The sequence below is a fragment of the Hyperolius riggenbachi genome, chromosome 6, assembly GCF_040937935.1.
Source record: "Hyperolius riggenbachi isolate aHypRig1 chromosome 6, aHypRig1.pri, whole genome shotgun sequence".
Classification (NCBI taxonomy): Eukaryota; Metazoa; Chordata; class Amphibia; order Anura; family Hyperoliidae; genus Hyperolius; species Hyperolius riggenbachi.
In genome coordinates, this window is record NC_090651.1 from 264,853,977 (window position 1) to 264,874,708 (window position 20,732).

The 20,732-nt window shown below is 44.3% G+C and overlaps 1 protein-coding gene across 9 annotated transcripts in view; it reads left to right on the plus strand.

Annotated features, from left to right (window-relative positions):
- The window catches only part of TTC12 (tetratricopeptide repeat domain 12), a 308,494-nt gene that overhangs the window by 240,345 nt on the left and 47,417 nt on the right, over window positions 1–20,732 (plus strand). For 8 of the 9 annotated variants that reach the window (XR_011022127.1, XR_011022128.1, XM_068240772.1 and 5 more), the window contains exons 17-18: window positions 659–763; window positions 18,155–18,223. Coding sequence is in view for 7 of the 9 variants with exons in the window: in XM_068240772.1 (XP_068096873.1) it covers window positions 659–763; window positions 18,155–18,223 (174 nt within the window). In the remaining 2 variants the exon portion in view is untranslated. The remainder of the gene's footprint in view (window positions 1–658; window positions 764–18,154; window positions 18,224–20,732) is intronic. The other variant, XM_068240774.1, reaches the window with a different exon arrangement.

The following is a 20,732-nucleotide window of genomic DNA, read 5'->3' on the forward strand; positions in this document are numbered from 1 at the left end:
CGAACAGTTCGCCAGTGAATCTCCATGTGGCCGTACTACTTCCGGGTCGCTATGACCCTTAGTAGTATGGCTGCACTGGGCCAACGGTGTGCGTCCTTGATCGCGCGCCTGTTGCCAGGCACTCTCTGCGCATGAGCGTGACATCACTCATGATGTCACGCACATGCACAGAAAGTGCCCAGCAACAGGCGCGCGATCAAAGACACGCACCGCTGGCCCAGTACAGCCGTACTATCAAGGGTCATAGCGACCTGGAGAACGGTCGGAAACCATTCACCGACAGCTCTACTCGTCAACCCTCCCAAATAATCAGTACTGGGTGTCAAATTCCCTACCTTGGACGGGCTCACAAAAAAAACTAAACAACAAAAAAAAAAGACCCAACAAGCCCAAGTGGTCATGGGTATCATTTCTCCACACTCACATATAATGGTGGTAACCTGGTTTTGTTAATAGTTTTAAGATGCTGTTCACCTATTCCTGATTTCTAACATACTTTGAACTTAGAGGCTCCTAGCTTTGCCTTTTGTTTTTTATACAGTGATACTTGGATCTTATTTTGCTTTTATGTTTTTAGCATGTTAACCAGATTTCACTGACTTTGGTAACACTGTTATGATAATACCATTGATGAATATATTTCAATGTCTCCCACTAGAGTGAGTGCTGCTCCCCCAACAAAAATGAAAGATACAAGGATATTTTGACTGCAATTCTTGGTCTTATGTTTAATGTATCCCTAGAAGTGACTTCAGCAATAGAGGTGAGTAATCACAAATCCTCTAAAATAAACTACACCACGGCATCAGAAAATGATCACCTGAACATGACCGTATTATTCACTAGAACTGGTGAATAATTATGATTCTGTAGACATCTTCCAAAGATAGCTCAAGCCTTTATCTGATAGATATTGAGTACATTTCTACTGGTTAGTAGTGTGCATATCAGTCTGGCAAAGTACATTATAAAAGGGTTGTGTTGTATTCAAGGGAATCTGAGGAACTTTAATAAAAAAAAAACACTCACAAAAAAACCCCTAAAAACACAGACACTAAGAGCCCCTTAAACGAAACCAAAGATCAAATACGATAAAAGATTTATACATACCTGGGGCTTCCTCCATTGGCATGGATCGCTCCCACGCCGGCGTCTTCAGCTGCCTGCGGTTCCGGTACCGGGTCCTGTAACTTCCTCCAGTTGTGGACAGTCTGCGCAAGAGGAGTGCACCTTCCACGTAACTCTCCAGCGGCCTCTGGAAAATCCTTTACAAGGGGTATCTTTATAAAAAAAAAAAGGCCATGCTGTGAATTCATGGAGTAGACCAAAACCTTTCAGTTCTGTCAGATTTCTACTACCTACTATAAGTGACAGCATGATGGGAGAAAAGTATGGCTCATTTAATGTGGGAAAAAAGTACTTCCTATCTGTATGTATTTATATGTATTTAAAATGTGTAAGTTTTTCGCAATGGTGGTCATTTAAGGGTGTTTTAATTATGTTTTCATCTGAAGATATAATATGCCTGAGTATGACAATGAGGTTGATTCACTAAACCATGGTAACTCATAGCGGCAGCATTTTGCGCGCGCAAAGCGAATTATTAGGGAGCAAAAATTTGCGTTTGCGCGTGAAAACGTTATGTGCGTTCTAACGTGCGCAAAACGCTTCACATGGTTTAGTGAGTCAGCCACAATATGTTTTCATAAAAAAGATTGTTATATTTTGACCCCACATATGAGTGGTGCCAATTCATGGGGCAAGCGGTTTCTCCCTTTTCCTCAGTGTTAGTATTGGAGCCGACTTAAACAGTCTATCCAAAGTATTCTAAATCTGTTGGCCCTTACACTAAAAAGATGTGCTAGGATTGTGAGTAAGTGAGTGAGTGAGTGAGTGAGTGGGAAATCCATTTATTAAAACCATAGCTGCCTTCAAAGCAGTTTACCTGGGTTCAATCCCTGGCCAATGTATGTGAGGTTGCTGTTGACATCCTACAAATCCCTAAGCAAGCTCATTTTTCTCTTGGGTATATCACAATGGTACATGCTAGGATGGCTTCAGCATGTAGTGTTGGTGGTATAGTGTTGAGCATAGCTGCCTTCAAAGCAGTTGACCTGGGTTCAATTCCTGGCCAATGTATGTGAGGTTGCTTTTGACACCCTACAAATCCCTTAGCAAACTCATTTTTCTCTTGGGTATATCACAATGGTACATGCTAGGCTGGCTTCAGCATGTAGTGTTGGTGGTATAGTGGTGAGCATAGCTGCTTTTAAAACAGTTGACCTGGGTTCAATTCCTGGCCAATGTATGTGAGGTTGCTTTTGACATCCTACAAATCCCTAAGCAAGCTCATTTTTCTCTTGGGTATATCACAATGGTACATGCTAGGCTGGCTTCAGCATGTAGTGTTGGTGGTAAAGTGGTGAGCTTAGCTGCCTTCAAAGCAGGTGACCTGGGTTCAATCCCTGGCCAATGTATGTGAGGTTGCTTTTGACATCCTACAAATCCCTAAGCAAGCTCATATTTCTCTTGGGTATATCACAATGGTACATGCTAGGCTGGCTTCAGCATGTGGTGTTGGTGGTATAGTGGTGAGCATAGCTGCCTTCAAAGCAGTTGACCTGGGTTCAATTCCTGGCCAATGTATGTGAGGTTGCTTTTGACATCCTACAAATCCCTAAGCAAACTGTCACGAATGCGGAATTAACTCCGTGGTCAGCGCACAATATGTGCTCTGACACTGCGGAAACCCTCCACAAACGCTTGGAAAAGAGAACCCAGCTTTGGTGCAAATGCACCAGTAGAGAGGAATTCCAACCGGCAGATGGAGCTGTGGAGTGCAGAGGAATAAACCCTCTGCACTGCCACAGATGCCATTTAGGAATTGCACGAAGTGAAGCCACACAGGGCAAGATAGCCTCTCTCTCTCTTGAGAGAGAGAGAGAGAGAGAGAGTGAGCACAGAGACAGAATGTATGTATGTCCACCAATCTAGGCGCCGCCGGGCGACGGTGAACACACAACAGCGAAGACTAAGTGGGAAAGCACTCGCAAGAATGGCGATTGCTAATAGAGATACAAGATTGAGTAAAGACAGAGCATAGGAAGAATAAAGACAGAACAAATAACAAACTGTAATCCAACACGAAGGAGCAGACAGGACTAGCTACACACGGTCACCACATGTTAAGCGCAATAGCGACAAAGCGCGTGCAAGGCAGGTCACCGCACGTTAAGCGCAAAAGGGACAAAGTGTACTAACCCTGACTAACAAATGAAACACGAAAAACGAAAACAAACAGAGAACGCGAACGCTTGCTAATCGGTTGCTTCACCCAGACAACAGCAAGCGTTCGTTCCAGACAAGAGAGACAGAAGGAGTAACCAGTAGCAACCGCAGCTCTGGCTTACCCTCCAAGACAGAATACAGAGAGATCCTCCGCCTCTAGCGCTAGGGCGAATGCGATCCAAACAGACAGAGTGATTCACTGGCAGCAGCCGTTGGAGCAAGTGCAATCGCAACAGATGAGACAGAACAAAGCAATACAGATAATAAACAATCGGACAAGTGGATGCAAATCTCTCACCAGAACAGCAAGTCTGAAACTTGCAGAATGAAAACAGGTCTCTTTTCCAGGGACCTGCAGCATACAAACCTGAAAAATGGTCAAAAAGCTGCCTGCCTGTGCAGACAGCAGAGCAGATCATTACAGTACACCCCCCCCCCTCCTCTAGGGACGGCTTCCAGACGTCCCTCAAAACTGATATTTCCAACAAAACAGTCTGGCTGAACACTCATGAAGGTCGGGGCAGCCCGACAAGGCCCAATTGCAGAATCAATCCCCCTGAAACCAAACTCATCTGAGGCAGGACCCACCGAAACATGCCCATCAGTACTACAAGCTTTAGCGTGACACCCATCAGAACTGTGAGTACCAGAGAAGAACCCATCGAAACTCTCTGAGCAATACCCACCACCTTCCAGGCACCGTCCAAAAATACCAAACCTCCCACAATACCCATTAGAAGTGTCCCTACCAACACAGAAGCCACTGTTGATCCAATCCAGTTTACCAAGATAAATCTCTCTCAGAATCTCCCAGAACACTTTGAAGCTCCGCAGAGATTCCAAGAGACCAGAATGCTCTTTAGGTTCACATGGAGAACTATCAAGAACCCCTATGGAACCCATGACCAATCCGGATTCAGGATTTCCAGGACAACCATCAAGATCAGGGCTTTCAGGAACCAATTCTGGGCATGCAGACAGGCAGGCAATATCAGAACATGTCTCCACAGAGGAAGCATCTGAGCATGCTGGCAACCGAGACACACTTGGGCATTCTGGCTCACAGAGTGCATCTGGGTACACTAGTGCAAGAGAAACTTCTGGACACGTCGAGGAACTGCAAACCTCAGAGTCAGTCACGACAAGACCAAAACCAGGACCGGGCAGAAAATCATCACGAGTAGTGGTCACAAGTACTGGTCTTTCAAAAGAAGACTTGGACTCAGACTTAGAAGTCTCAGTGACTGTAATAGTATCTAGCAAAAACTCATCATTGACTACGCATGACTGAAGCTCCACAAGAGCTGCAAAATTAGTCAGCATAACAGCAATGCCTACTGAAGTGGGCAATACCTCAGAAGGACCTGGGGGGCAGGAGGCATCTCCTAAAAGTTCTGCACCCTTTGGGAGGAACTCGGAGACCTCCAGAACATCAAGCAAAACCTCAGGAGCATCATTTCCCAAGTTTTCTGACAAAGTAATCAAGGATTCTGAACTATCCATGTTACAGGGCAAAACATCAAATACACTCTGTGGACAGGGCAGATGTCCCAGGGATGGTTCTACAATCCGCTGAGACTGAATTTCATCTTCATGTACAGGATGCACAGGAATATCTACTGGAACAAACACTGACTACCTGACTCCAATTTCACTGCACGCAGAATCCTACATAGCAGTCAAACCAGACTGCAGTTCCGAAATGGCAGAAAAACAGGTGAGAAGAGTTGCAATACCTAGACGAGCCTCTGGGATCACTGCAGGAGATTTTATGCAAGGCAACATTGATTCATCAAGAGTACAGGGTGGAAAGTCAGCACAAAGTCAGCACCCTTTTCAGAACAAGAAAGGGACTCACAAATGTCCATGCGAGTGGACATCACAGTTTCATTCATGGTACAGGGCAGGCTCACAGAAACATTCCCCAGACAAAGCAAAGATCCCTCAGTATCAGATTCGCAAAACCAGAGCGCTGTCTCACCCTTAGACTCGGCTAACAATGTCGTATCCGAGGAGTCAGAATGCAAAATTTGTGAATCTAAGATCGTTTTAGGTTGTGAAACTGAAGCTTCTAAAGCGCAAGCCTCCGAAATCTGTGGAGCAAATTGTAAATTGCCCAGGACAGAAACATTGGAACAATTTTCATCTGACAATGTGCTTTCACAGGTGTGAACAGAGTAAGCGACAGCAAGGGGGTTGCTGAGCTGGGCTCCTACACCAGGTATGACACCTGGTTTGCCGGTGCACAATCCCTCTGTGAGTCACCACTTCACAATGTAAATATATACTATATTGAATGAAGGAGGCACTCAAATGGCGTATAAACTTGCGTTTATCAAATAGTAGCAAAACACGACATGTTTCGGGGAAATCCCCTTCCTCATGTGAACAGAGTAAGGCATAGATTTATTTGCAGAAGAAGTTGCGACAACAACATGAGGAACTTTATTAGTCATACTAACATTACTCTTGAGGTTGCATAGTTTAGGCATTTTCCCCATAGCAGGATCATAGATGGAAGATCTTAAAGAATTACTGGGAGAAAAAGATCTGTTTTTATTTGACAAGGGCTCCCATATATCTTTAACAAAACTGACACATTCATGTTGATCATACTTTGCAGGAACACCTGAGAAAAAGGCATTAGATCGCACGGATTCAAACTCCACACAAGCAGTTGCCATGGGAAAGAATCTTTCAGAATTCACACTGGTGTCCACAACAGTAGCACATTCATTCTCAACTAATGTAAATACATGAAGACACTCATTTTATTTCAGATCGCACAGAGTCCAAACTCGCTTGCTTTACCTCAGAAAGGCAGGAACAATCATCCGACAATGTTGTCTCTTTATTGGAGTCAATTGGTTGGTGTGTGTGCAATTCATACAAAATCGTCTGCCACACACAAATCACCGGATCCACAAAACACTCGTCACACTCACCAGATTCAATCAAAGAGTACACAGAATTAATACAAGCATTAAGAATCTCTTCACTTTCTGCGATGTAAAAATCGCAAAACGCCTTCCAATCAGTATTGAACTCCTCAGTCAAAGCCCCAATCTCCCATGGAGCAAATGGAGGCTCAAACAATCCTGTATCAAGGTAACACTCATACGGGTTGAGATCAGGAACATGCATGGATTTTCTTACTCCTTTAACCACTTGAGGACCTAGGGCTTTCTACCCCTTAAGGACCGGCCACTTTTTTTCCATTCAGACCACTGCAGCTTTCACGGTTTATTGCTCGCTCATACAACCTACCACCTAAATGAATTTTGGCTCCTTTTCTTGTCACTAATAAAGCTTTCTTTTAGTGCTATTTGATTGCTCCTGCGATTTTTACTTTTTATTATATTCATCAAAAAAGACATGAATTTTGGCAAAAAAATGATTTTTTTTAACTTTCTGTGCTGACATTTTTCAAATAAAGTAAAATTTCTGTATACATGCAGCGCGAAAAATGTGGACAAACATGTTTTTGATAAAAAAAACCCATTCAGTGTATATTTATTGGTTTGGGTAAAAGTTATAGCGTTTACAAACTATGGTGCAAAAAGTGAATTTTCCCATTTTCAAGCATCTCTGACTTTTCTGACCCCCTGTCATGTTTCATGAGGGGCTAGAATTCCAGGATAGTATAAATACCCCCCAAATGACCCCATTTTGGAAAGAAGACATCCCAAAGTATTCACTGAGAGGCATAGTGAGTTCATAGAAGATATTATTTTTTGTCACAAGTAAGCGGAAAATGACACTTTGTGAGGAAAAAAAAAAAAAAAAAAAGTTTCCATTTCTTCTAACTTGCGACAAAAAAAAATGAAATCTGCCACGGACTCACCATGCCCCTCTCTGAATACCTTGAAGGGTCTACTTTCCAAAATGGGGTCATTTGTGGGGTGTGTTTACTGTCCTGACATTTTGGGGGGTGCTAAATTGTAAGCACCCCTGTAAAGCCTAAAGGTGCTCATTGGACTTTGGACCCCTTAGCGCAGTTAGGCTGCAAAAAAGTGCCACACATGTGGTATTGACGTACTCAGGAGAAGTAGTATAATGTGTTTTGGGGTGTATTTTTACACATACCCATGCTGGGTGGGAGAAATATCTCTGTAAATGACAATTTGTTAATTTTTTTTACACACAATTGTCCATTTACAGAGATATTTCTCCCACTCAGCATGGGTATGTGTAAAAATACACCACAAAACACATTATACTACTTCTCCTGAGTACGGCGATACCACATGTGTGGCACTTTTTTGCACCCTAACTGCGCTAAAGGGCCCAAAGTCCAATGAGTACCTTTAGGATTTCACAGGTCATTTTGAGAAATTTCGTTTCAAGACTACTCCTCACGGTTTATGGCCCCTAAAATGCCAGGGCAGTATAGGAACCCCACAAATGACCCCATTTTAGAAAGAAGACACCCCAAGGAATTCCGTTAGTAGTATGGTGAGTTCATAGAAGATTTTATTTTTTGTCAAAAGTTAGCGGAAAATGACACTTTGTGAAAAAACACAATTAAAATCAATTTCCGCTAACTTTTGACAAAAAATAAAATCTTCTATGAACTCACCATACTCCTAACGGAATACCTTGGGGTGTCTTCTTTCTAAAATGGGGTCATTTGTGGGGTTCCTATACTGCCCTGGCATTTTAGGGGCCCTAAACCGTGAGGAGTAGTCTTGAAACGAAATTTCTCAAAATGACCTGTGAAATCCTAAAGGTACTCATTGGACTTTGGGCCCTTTAGCGCAGTTAGGGTGCAAAAAAGTGCCACACATGTGGTATCGCCATACTCGGGAGAAGTAGTACAATGTGTTTTGGGGTGTATTTTTACACATACCCATGCTGGGTGGGAGAAATACCTCTGTAAATGGACAATTGTGTGTAAAAAAATCAAAAGATTGTCATTTACAGAGGTATTTCTCCCACCCAGCATGGGTATGTGTAAAAATACACCCCAAAACACATTGTACTACTTCTCCCGAGTACGGCGATACCACATGTGTGGCACTTTTTTGCACCCTAACTGCACTAAGGGGCCCAAAGTCCAATGAGTACCTTTAGGATTTCACAGGTCATTTTTGTTTCAAGACTACTCCTCACGGTTTAGGGCCCCTAAAATGCCAGGGCAGTATAGGAACCCCACTAATGACCCCATTTTAGAAAGAAGACACCCCAAGGTATTCCGTTAGGAGTATGGTGAGTTCATAGAAGTTTTTATTTTTTTGTCACAAGTTAGCGGAAATTGATTTTAATAGTTTTTTTTCACAAAGTGTCATTTTCCGCTAACTTGTGACAAAAAATTAAATCTTCTATGAACTCACCATACTCCGTACGGAATACCTTTGGGTGTCTTCTTTCTAGAATGGGGTCATTTGTGGGGTTCCTATACTGCCCTGGCATTTTAGGGGCCCTAAACCGTGAGGAGTAGTCTTGAAACCAAATGTCGCAAAATGACCTGTGAAATCCTAAAGGTACTCATTGGACTTTGGGCCCCTTAGCGTACTTAGGGTGTAAAAAAGTGCCACACATGTGGTACCGCCGTACTCAGGAGAAGTAGTATAATGCGTTTTGGGGTGTATTTTTACACATACCCATGCTAAGTGGGAGAAATATCTCTGTAAATGACAATTGTTTGATTTTTTTACACACAATTGTCCATTTACATAGAAATTTCTCCCACCCAGCATGGGTATGTGTAAAAATACACCCCAAAACACATTATACTACTTTTCCTGAGTACGGCGGTACCACATGTGTGACACTTTTTTGCAGCCTAGGTGCGCTAAGGGGCCCAACGTCCTATTCACAGGTCATTTTGAAGCATTTGTTTTCTAGACTACTCGCGGTTTAGGGCCCCTAAAATGCCAGGGCAGTATAGGAACCCCACAAGTGACCCCATTTTAGAAAGAAGACACCCCAAGGTATTCCGTTAGGTGTATGGCGAGTTCATAGAAGATTTTATTTTTTGTCACAAGTTAGTGAAAAATGACACTTTGTGAAAAAAAACCAATAAAAATTAATTTCCGCTAACTTTTGACAAAAAATAAAATCTTCTATGAACTCGTCATACACCTAACAAAATACCTTGGGGTGTCTTTTTTTCTAAAATGGGGTCACTTGTGGGGTTCCTATACCGCCCTGGCATTTTACAGGCCCAAAACCGTGAGTAGTCTGGAAACCAAATGTCTCAAAATGACTGTTCAGGGGTATAAGCATCTGCAAATTTTGATGACAGGTGGTCTATGAGGGGCCGAATTTTGTGGAACCGGTCATAAGCAGGGTGGCCTTTTAGATGACAGGTTGTATTGGGCCTGATCTGATGGATAGGAGTGCTAGGGGGGTGGCAGGAGGTGATTGATGGGTGTCTCAGGGGGTGGTTAGAGGGGAAAATAGATGCAATCAATGCACTGGGGAGGTGATCGGAAGGGGGTCTGAGGGGGATCTGAGGGTTTGGCCGAGTGATCAGGAGCCCACACGGGGCAAATTGGGGCCTGATCTGATGGGTAGGTGTGCTAGGGGGTGACAGGAGGTGATTGATGGGTGTCTCAAGGTGTGATTAGAGGGGGGAATAGATGCAAGCAATGCACTGGCGAGGTGATCAGGGCTGGGGTCTGAGGGCATTCTGAGGGTGTGGGCGGGTGATTGAGTGCCCTAGGGGCAGATAGGGGTCTAATCTGATAGGTAGCAGTGACAGGGGGTGATTGATGGGTAATTAGTGGGTGTTTAGGGTAGAGAATAGATGGAAACACTGCGCTTGGGTGGTGATCTGATGTCGGATCTGCGGGCGATCTATTGGTGTGGGTGGGTGATCAGTTTGCCCGCAAGGGGCAGGTTAGGGGCTGATTGATGGGTGGCAGTGACAGCGGGTGATTGATGGGTGGCAGTGACAGGGGGTGATTGATGGGTGGCAGTGACAGGGGGTGATTGATGGGTGATTGATAGGTGATTGACAGGTAATCAGTGGGTTATTACAGGGGAGAACAGATGTAAATATTGCACTGGCGAATTGATAAGGGGGGGGGTCTGAGAGCAATCTGAGCGTGTAGGCGGGCGATTGGGTGCCCGCAAGGGGCAGATTAGGGTCTGATCTGATGGGTAACAGTGACAGGTGGTGATAGGGGGTGATTGATGGGTGATTGATGGGTAATTAGTGGGTGTTTAGAGGAGAGAATAGATGGAAACACTGCGCTTGGGTGGTGATCTGATGTCGGATCTGCAGGCGATCTATTGGTGTGGGTGGGTGATCAGTTTGCCCGCAAGGGGCAGGTTAGGGGCTGATTGTTGGGTGGCAGTGACAGGGGGTGATTGATGGGTGATAGGTGATTGGCAGGTGATTGACAGGTGATCAGTGGGTTATTACAGGGAAGGACAGATGTAAATATTGCACTGGCGAATTGATAAGGGGGGGTCTGAGGGCAATCTGAGCGTGTAGGCGGGTGATTGGGTGCCCGCAAGGGGCAGATTAGGGTCTGATCTGATAGGTAAAAGTGACAGGTGGTGATAGGGGGTGATTGATGGGTGATTGATGGGTAATTAGTGGGTGTTTAGAGGAGAGAATAGATGTAAACAATGGATTTGGGAGGTGATCTGATGTCGGATCTGCGGGCGATCTATTGGTGTGGGGGGGTGATCAGATTGCCCGCAAGGGGCAGGTTAGGGGCTGATTGATGGGTGGCAGTGACAGGGGTGATTGATGGGTGATAGGTGATTGGCAGGTGATTGACAGGTGATCAGTGGGTTATTACAGGGAAGAACAGATGTAATTAATGCACTGGTGAATTGATAAGGGGGGGGGGGGGGGTCAGAGGGCAATCTGAGCGTGTGGGCGGGTGATTGGGTGCCCGCAAGGGGCAGATTAGGGTCTGATCTGATAGGTAAAAGTGACAGGTGGTGATAGGGGGTGATTGATGGGTGATTGATGGGTAATTAGTGGGTGTTTAGAGGAGAGAATAGATGTAAACAATGGATTTGGGAGGTGATCTGATGTCGGATCTGCGGGCGATCTATTGGTGTGGGGGGGTGATCAGATTGCCCGCAAGGGGCAGGTTAGGGGCTGATTGATGGGTGGCAGTGACAGGGGGTGATTGACGGGTGATTGACGGGTGATTGATGGGTGATTGACAGGTGATGGACAGGTGATTGACAGGTGATCAGGGGGGATAGATGCATACAGTACATGGGGGGGGGGGGTCTGGGGAAGGGGTCTGGGGAGAATCTGAGGGGTGGGGGGGGTGATCAGGAGGGAGCGGGGGGCAGGGGGGGGAATAAAAAAAAAATAGCGTTGACAGATAGTGACAGGGAGTGATTGATGGGTGATTAGGGGGGTGATTGGGTGCAAACAGGGGTCTGGGGGGTGGGCAGGGGGGGGTCTGATGGGTGCTGTGGGCGATCTGGGGCGGGGGGGGGGAAATCAGTGTGCTTGGTGCAGACTAGGGTGGCTGCAGCCTGCCCTGGTGGTCCCTCGGACATTGGGACCACCAGGGCAGGAGGCAACCTGTATAATACACTTTGTAAACATTACAAAGTGTATTATACACTTTGTATGCGGCGATCGTCGGGTTAACATCCCGCCGGCGCTTCTGTATGGCCGGCGGGATGTTGCGGCGGGTGAGCGGCACCAGGCGGAGGCGGAGGATCGCGTCACGGATGACGCGATCGCTCCGCCCATGCCCATACAAGGACCGCCGCCAATTGTCAATACGGCGGTCCTTGCGGCGTCCACTTCCCGGCCGCCAATTGTATATACGGCGGTCGGGAAGTGGTTAATATACTGAATAACTCTGCTTATCATAGGATCCACATATGCTTTTGCTTTGGGTAATGGATCTTTCAGCTGGGAAGTTTTTCTAGACACAGGCTGAACAATTTCATTGTCAACATCTATAAGAAGTGTTTCACTCAGATGTTTGCGTCTTTTAGACATTCGCTTTTTAGCAGCTTTGAATGGCTGCTGTTTAAATGCAAAAGAGCTGTCAATGCATTCCTCCTGCACACTCTTAGTAACTGAGGCTGTATCGGGAATATGCATAGGTTCATAAGGCAGTGGACAATCAAAGACCTTACGCAGATTGCATTGTCTAGGAAATTTTCCCATAGCCGGATCAAAAATAGATCTCCTCAAACAATTACTGGGAAGAGAAAATCTGATGTCCATAGACAAGGGAATCTCAGATTGCACAAGGTCAAAATTCACACACTCAGGGATTTCACATTCAGTTGCTTTAGGTACTAAGACATTAAACTAATTGTCAACGCCATCCTTTGCAAACTGCATAGTTCTGCATGAAGTGGATGGAACAAGTGTTTGATTAGCAGGTACACACTCATCAAGAATAGGTGGTAAGGAAGGCAGTTTAAACCAGTGAGAAAAAATTAATGTAAGAAACTGATAAGGATTATCATTCCAGGAATTGCTTTTCAAAATCTCATAAGCCCACTGAAACAGATCTCCTTGCAAAAGAACATAAGCTATTTGGAGAGCCCACGTGGACGGATCAGTAATTTGAAAGGCGGGGTTAAGAAAAAATCTTACACATCCAGAAAGAAAGTCCTCTTTAGTTTCAGAGTCTAGTTTTTTAAACCTCTTAAAGGTACAAGAATCGTATTCGACAAAATTGTGCAAATCGGAAATTCCCTCTACACTGGGAATTTCGGTTGGGCTGGTCATACTGTCACGAATGCGGAATTATCTCCGTGGTCAGTGCACAATATGTGCGCTGACACTGCGGAAACCCTCCACAAACGCTTGGAAAAGAGAACCCAGCTTTGGTTCAAATGCACCAGTAGAGAGGAATTCCAACCGGCAGATGGAGCTGTGGAGTGCAGAGGAATAAACCCTCTGCACTGCCACAGATGCCAGGTAGGAATTGCACGAAGTGAAGCCACACAGGGCAAGATAGCCTCTCTCTCGAGAGTGAGCACAGAGACAGAATGTATGTATGTCCACCAATCTAGTCGCCGCCGGGCGACGGTGGACACACAACAGCGAAGACTAAGTGGGAAAGCAATCACAAGAATGGTGATTGCTAATAGAGACACAAGATTGAGTAAAGACAGAGCATAGGAAGAATAAAGACAGAACAAATAACAAACTGTAATCCAACACGAAGGAGCAGTAAGGACTAGCTACACGCGGTCACCACATGTTAAGCGCAATAGCGACAAAGCGTGTGCAAGGCACGGTCACCGCACATTAAGCGGAACAGCGACAAAGCGTACCAACCCTGACTAACAAATGAAACACGAAAAACAAAAAACAAACAGAGAACGTGGACGCTTGCTAATCGGTTGTTTCACCCAGACAACAGCAAGCGTTCGTTCCAGACAAGAGAGACAAAAGGAGTAACCAGTAGCAACCGCAGCTCTGGCTTACACTCCAAGACAGAATACAGAGAGATACACCGCCTCTAACGCTATGGCGAATGCGATCCAAACAGACAGAGCGATTCACTGGCAGACGCCGTTGGAGCAAGTGCAATCGCAACAGATGAGACAGAACAAAGCAATACAGATAATAAACAACCTGACTATGCTAGGAGGAATGCTAGTGCACTCCAAAAGGATAACTACTCTAAGACAATATTTAGCAAACAATTAGCAGTAGGGCTGAAACTCATGGTAAGTCCAGCAGAACCAAACCTTTATGACCAGCAGGGAATTCTGGGAGGAAATGGTATTTATACTGCAAGCCTTCAAAGGAAGCAGATAAGCAATTTGCATGACAAATGGATGCAAATCTTTCACCAGAACAGCAAGTCTGAAACTTGCAGAATGAAAACAGGTCTCTTTTCCAGGGACCTGCAGCATACAAGCCTGAACAATGGTCAAAAAGCTGCCTGCCTGTGCAGACAGCAGAGCAGATCATTACACAAGCTCATTTTTCTCTTGGGTATATCACAATGGTACATGCTAGGCTGGCTTCAGCTTGTAGTGTTGGTGGTAAAGTGGTGAGCATAGCTGCCTTCAAAGCAGTTGACCTGGGTGAGATTCCCAGCCAATGTATGTAAGCTGGCTTTTGACATCCTACAAATCCCTGGAAGACAAGACAAGAGAGGGGGAGGAGGAGGAGGGAGGAATAATTACACTCCCTGATGTATACACATGCAAGATGTTATAAAGTAGTTTAGGCCTGCAATGTAGCATTGAATGTGATTTCTGCCCTTAACACTGTTTTGCGTCAAAATCACATTTTTATCCGGGACTTTTGACGTCTATCCCGCTCAACCATGTCTCCCTCCAGGTGTTAGACCCCTTGAAATATCTTTTCCATCACTTTTCTGGCCAGTATAATTTTTTCTAATTTTCCAAGTTCGCCTCCCCATTGAAGTCTATTGCGATTCGCGAACCTAAAATCGGAGGTTTGTGCCATCTCTAGTCTATACAACAGTGTGCATTGGGGGACCCCGGTTGCCATTTATCTGGGGTCATTTTGATGCGACTTATACCCCAAACCACTGTAGTAGTTTGTCTCTTCACAATTGTTTTGAATCATGCTATCATTGCTTTAACGTTTGCTACTATTAAAAGTGAAGTTTTAGCTTTCAATCTCCTCTAGGAAGGTTACCCTTGTGTATTTATTCATCACATTGCCCAGAAGCTCAATAATATTTCTAGTGGTGCCAGTACATGGTACAATTTTTTTCCATCCAATTTTTATGTAGTATAAGGGTAAATTAAGTGAATATACTTGAAGGATAATTTAGGCAGTTCCCTTATATTACATAGAAATGGGCAGATTAGATGAAAAAAATCGGTACCATGTATGGGGCACCATAAGACTCTGCATCACTTTGTCCAATCTAGTTTTGCAAACTTTGCTAAACTGCCTCGGTCACTGTGCATATCTATTAAGTCATGCCAGGATTCCTATTTATGCTAGATTTGAAGAGACACTTCAAAAAAGAAAATTTAAAAAAAATGATATAATGAATTGGTTGTGTGTAGTACGGATAATTACTAGAACTTTAGTAGCAAAGAAAATATTCTCATATTTTTATTTTCAGTTATATAGGTGTTGATAACATTGCATCATTCTCTAATGTTTGCAGTTTACACACTACTCAGCATTCTAAATCCTGCTAAATCATTTTACAGAGCAGCCTACTGAACTTTTGAACCCTTCTCTGCAGAGAAAAAGAAAATGCAAGATAACAAGCTTCAGAAGACAGAGCTATCTGTGACTTTGAAAGTTGCGAAGCTCAATGGCTTTTTTGCATACATAACTGGAATTTCTTAACTCTTCCTGTACTGGAAACAATATTAGACATATGTCTCTGCTCCTAATGTTTTATTTCTTAGCTGTACTACACATACAAATCATTGTGTCATATTTTTTTTTTTCGCTTCAGTGTCTCTTTAACCCATTCGCGTTCCGTCATTTTCACGTGAAAAATGTTCACCTCCCATTCATTAGCCTATTACTTTATCACTACTTATCACAATGCACTGATCTATATCTTGTTTTTTCCGCCACCAATTAGGCTTTCTTTGGGGCGTACATTTTGCTAAGAGCCACTTTACTGTACATGCATTTTAACAGGAAGAATAAGAAAAAATGGAAAAATTCATTATTTCTCAGTTTTCAGCCATTATAGTTTTAAAATAATATATGCCTCCATAATTAAAACTCACGTATTGTATTTGCCCATATGTCCCGGTTATTACACCGTTAAAATTATGTCCCTATCACAATGTATGGCGACAATATTTTATTGGGAAATAAAGGTGCATTTTTTCCATTTTGCATCTATCACTATTTACAAGTTTAAAATAAAAAAAAATATAGAAATATTTCATCTTTACATTGATATTTAAAAAGTTTCAGGCAATCATGCTGTCGGGGGGGGGGGGGGGGGGGGGCGATCATCCCGGGGAGGCTGTCAGATGAACAGAGGTGAGCCGTTTTAGTTCTATACTGGGAAGTCCGGATCAATGATTCGGATGATTTGAATCGGATCATTGAAAAGATCTAGGTCTTTGAACCGAATCTTTGAATCATTTGCAGCAGAGTGAGAGGTGCAGGAGAATGAGGGCACATTTAGGGTGCTAATGGAGAAGGGAGAGATGCAGCAGGAAGATTGTGCTTGTGCACAGAAGCTGCAGTTCCTGTTTCTTCCAGACATCCACTGTGAACCGAATCTCGGATGATTCGACTCACAAAAAAGATCCGGTTCAAAGATCCGAATCGTTCATGATCCGGACAACACTACAGTGCAGTGAATATTAATTAGCGATGTGGGTTTGGGGCAACTGCTTGGCTAATGAATGTGAATGAATGTGGTGGTGCACAATAGAGCGGTTTGTTTTTTCCCGAAACGCAAACTCGGTCCGGCAGCATTTTTGCGGTTTTCTGAGGCATTTCTGCCTCAAGTAAAGTGGAAGATCACTCTGAAAAGCGCTAGATCAGAGCGATTTTCCAAGCATTTTTGTTACAGAAGCTGTTCAGTTACATTTTTACTGCAACAAAATATAAAATCACGATCACAAAAATCACAAAAATGCTCCCAAAAACGCTAGGCATGTTTAGAAACATGCCTAGAATCGCTCAAAAACAGCTTCAAAAACTGCTAGCGTTTGCAGATCCGCTAACGGTTTTTGGTGTGCACTGGCCCTTATACTCTTAGCCATAGACCCTGAACAAGCATGTCAATCAGATGGTTCTGACTGAAGTCTGACTAGATTAGCCACATTCTTGTTTCAGATTGGTGATTCAGACACTACGGCAGCCAGAAAGATCAGCAGGACTGCCAGGCAGCTGGTACTGTTTAAAAAGAAATAAACATGGCACCCACCATAAGCATCTAATGGTGTCATTAATATGTCATGCCTGAGTAGGGATATTCATTGAGATGCAAATAATATAGTTTTATGATAATGTTATACTTATTTATACAGCAAAAAATGTGCATAAACTTTTGCATCAGAGAATTATTTGTATCACATTGACCAATCCTACTGATGATCAGTGATGAGCGAAAATGTCGATATTCTTTTTTGCGGTATTTTCACAAAAATAAGTACTATTTTCTTTTTGCTTCGCGAAAATATGCTAAAATAGTTTAGCATTTTTTTTTGCTTTAACTGCCCCTTAAAAAGTGAAAATTTAGTTTAGCGGTTTTTTGCTTTCATTTTTCACTTTAATTTTCACATCCACTAACTAATGGGAGGCCGTTTTCACGCAAAGCACATTTCGAATGTGGGAGTTATTTTCAAAAATGTCTATTTGGTCAAAAATATGACACTTGTTTTTTTAAAAATTAGCTATCTGGGCAAAAACACAAAAAAAGTGTATTTTCTTGGAAGAAACGCAAAAATGAAAATGGCATTGAGAATTTGCAAGCAACACCGCTGGTGATATCATTCATCAGCAAGAATGAGAAGCAGAACTTTACCGTACATTTACTATACTTTGTGGTAGCTAGTGCCACCACAACCCTTTTTGCAACCCTTTTTTTAAACATTGTGATCTTTTCAGTCCCCAAATACTAACCTCGGCATCCATCTTGGAGAGTGTGGAGGCGAGGACAGCCATTGTCAGACATATGACCTCTAACTTAGAGATATAAAAAGGAATCTATTGTGTTTTTTTTTTTTTGTTTAAGCAGAGCAGCTATTAGGGTCTAAAATATTGCATTAAATCCTTTTGAGAATTTTTGAAGGACAAACCTTTTTAAAAGGTGTAACTTAGCTGTTTAACTTTCAAACAAACAAAGGTTCGGAGAGCATTACTTTTAAAACACTCCATACTGTTTTTAATGTTTTTGAAAAATGTTTATTGTTTATAGAACAAAACTTTACCTTTTTCTATTGTTTAATTGTTCTGTACCTGCACTGACTGTACCATGAACTTTTTTAGGAGCGAGGCATCAATATAGCCACACAGTGTATGTCTCTGCTTAGCTGGAAAGAAGGAATCATTCTTAATGTAAGTCATTTTGACCTCTCTGATAGAGAGTATTGTGTCTTTTGTTTTCTTTGAAACTAAATAACAGTTATAAGTAGAGAAAGTTTTTAAAAAAAGCTTAAAGAGGAACTCCAGAGTCAAAACGAAAATCCGACAGCCTGAAAGTAAAAGTAAGTTATATTTAACTGAGAAGTCTTGTCCCGTGATGCCGTCCCGAAGTCCCTGCATCATCAACTTCCAGCGCCTGGCCCTGCCTCCTCTCTCTCCGCAGAGAAAAACGCCAAGCAGTTTAATACAGTAAATAGCTTGTGTGAGAGAACGCGGAAAAGCCGCCGCGTGTGCTACTGAGGAGGCGGCTGATTCCACGTCCAGTGCGGTGGTTTGCGCGCGGAGGCGTGTGTCTGGTAGTGGGGCAGAGCGCGGAGAAGCCGCTGCATGCAACAACAGTAAGGCGGCTGGTTCCGCGTCCAGTGCAGCGGTTTGCACGCGGCAGCGTGTGTCTGGTGTGGCTGAGTCTGTTAGTGCACACAGGCTTAGGAATACGCCCCCGTGCGCTGAGAGGCAGAATTCTTATACTGGGCAGAGAGAGTCAGCTGATCACGCCGATCAGCTGACTCCAGAGCAGGATACTATTGGTTGATCAATTAGGGGTGGTGCTGGAGAGCACTACTCCATGTATAGTTACTGCTGGCCAGTTGCAAGTTGTCTGCCGTTGCAAACACTACGTGGAAGCACTCAGACCTTAGTCAGATCCAACAGTGTGTTTGAACCAGGAGGACCTGGGAATTCACACTGAGCCAGATTACTTGAACTGTTATTCTGTTTATGCTTAACCACTTGCCGACCAGTGGCTTTCTGGCTGATCTGTGCTGCGTAGGCTCTCCAGCCCGCAGCACAGATCAGGTTTTAGCCAGGGCGATCAGACTTACCCCCTTTTTTCCCCACTAGGGGGATGTCCTGCTGGGGGGGTCTGATCGCCGCTGGCTCTCTGCGCTTTGCGGGGGGGGCTCTTCAAAGCCCCCCTCCGCAGCGTTTTCGGCGCTCCCTGGCTTCCCGTCCCTCCCTCTCCCTCCATGGCCTGCGCAGGACGGTTATCCATCCTGCGCATTGAAGGATAGGCTTCAGCCTATCATATGCCGGCGATCCCCGGCCAATCAGAGGCCGGGGATCGCCGATCTGGCTTACGGCGCTGCTGCGCAGCAGCGCCGTATGATGTAAACAGCGGGGATTTCTTCCCCGCGTGTTTACATTTTGCCGGAGAGCCGCGATCGGCGGCTCTCCGGCTGTTCACGGAGACAGCCTCCGTGAATGGACATGGAAAGGCCGCTCGAACGAGCGGCCGTTTCCATGGAAACTTGCAGACGACCAGTTTACGCCAATCGGCGTTAGCTGGTCGTCAAGAGGTTAAGCTAGTTCCAGGGTGCTGAGACCACGGACCTCGCACTCAGACTAGGGAACTGTATTATCATTTGTGTTATACTCCAGACTAGTTCCAGGGTGCTGAGACCACGGATCTCGCACTCAGACTAGGGAACTGTATTATCATTTGTGTTATACTCCAGACTAGTTCCAGGGTGCTGAGACCACGGACCTCGCACCCAGACTAGGGAACTGTATTATCATTTGTGTTATACATCAGACTAGTTCCAGGGTGCTGAGACCACGGACCTCGCACCCAAGACTAGGGAACTTGTGCGATCATTTTGTTATACATCAGACTAGTTCCATGGTGGAGAGACCACGGACCTCACACCCAGACTAGGCATTGTTTGATATCTGTTATGACTTATTGCTTTCTTGACTACTCCTCTGTCCTCTGATTCGGTACCTCGCATATCTGATATTCCGTTGCCAGACCCTGCTTGCCTTGAATACCGAATCAGCCTTCTGTCTTAGTACTTTATCTGTCCGTGTGTTACCGACCAGGCGTGTCCGACCTCGAGAGCTATCTCTCCTCTTAAGAGATAGACTCCAGACCAGATAGTGACATCCACCTTCAGGTGTCACTCACTCTCTGGCCCTTCCTGTCTCCAGCCTGACTCCACCCCTTGGAGAGTCTCAGGCTGCTGGAAGGTTCCTGTACTCTCAGAACAGTGTTCCTTTACTGCCTAATATCACCTGCCCAGCAGGTGCATTACTCAAAGTACTACTGTTACACCAAACAATTACATACCTATAGGTGTCCAGAGGTTAGCAATATATCTGTATTATCGGTGATTCTGCAGATCATCAATAATCAGGTATATATCTGCATTCTTGGTGATACTGCAGGTCACCAATAATCAGATTCTCTCTGCGTGCCGACACCAATCGTTACAGCTTGGCGGTTTTCTCTGGGGAGAGAGAGGAGGTGGGGCCAGGCGCTGGAAGTTGGTGATGCAGGGAGAATGGCAATACATCTGCTTTACAAACTAACTTATGGTACATAAAAGAAAACAAGAATATTGCCTCAGGCTAGTTTCACAGTGCAGCCAAAAACATTAGTGGCGGCCTGTAAATTAACGCATGCGAAGATGCAACTGGCCAATGT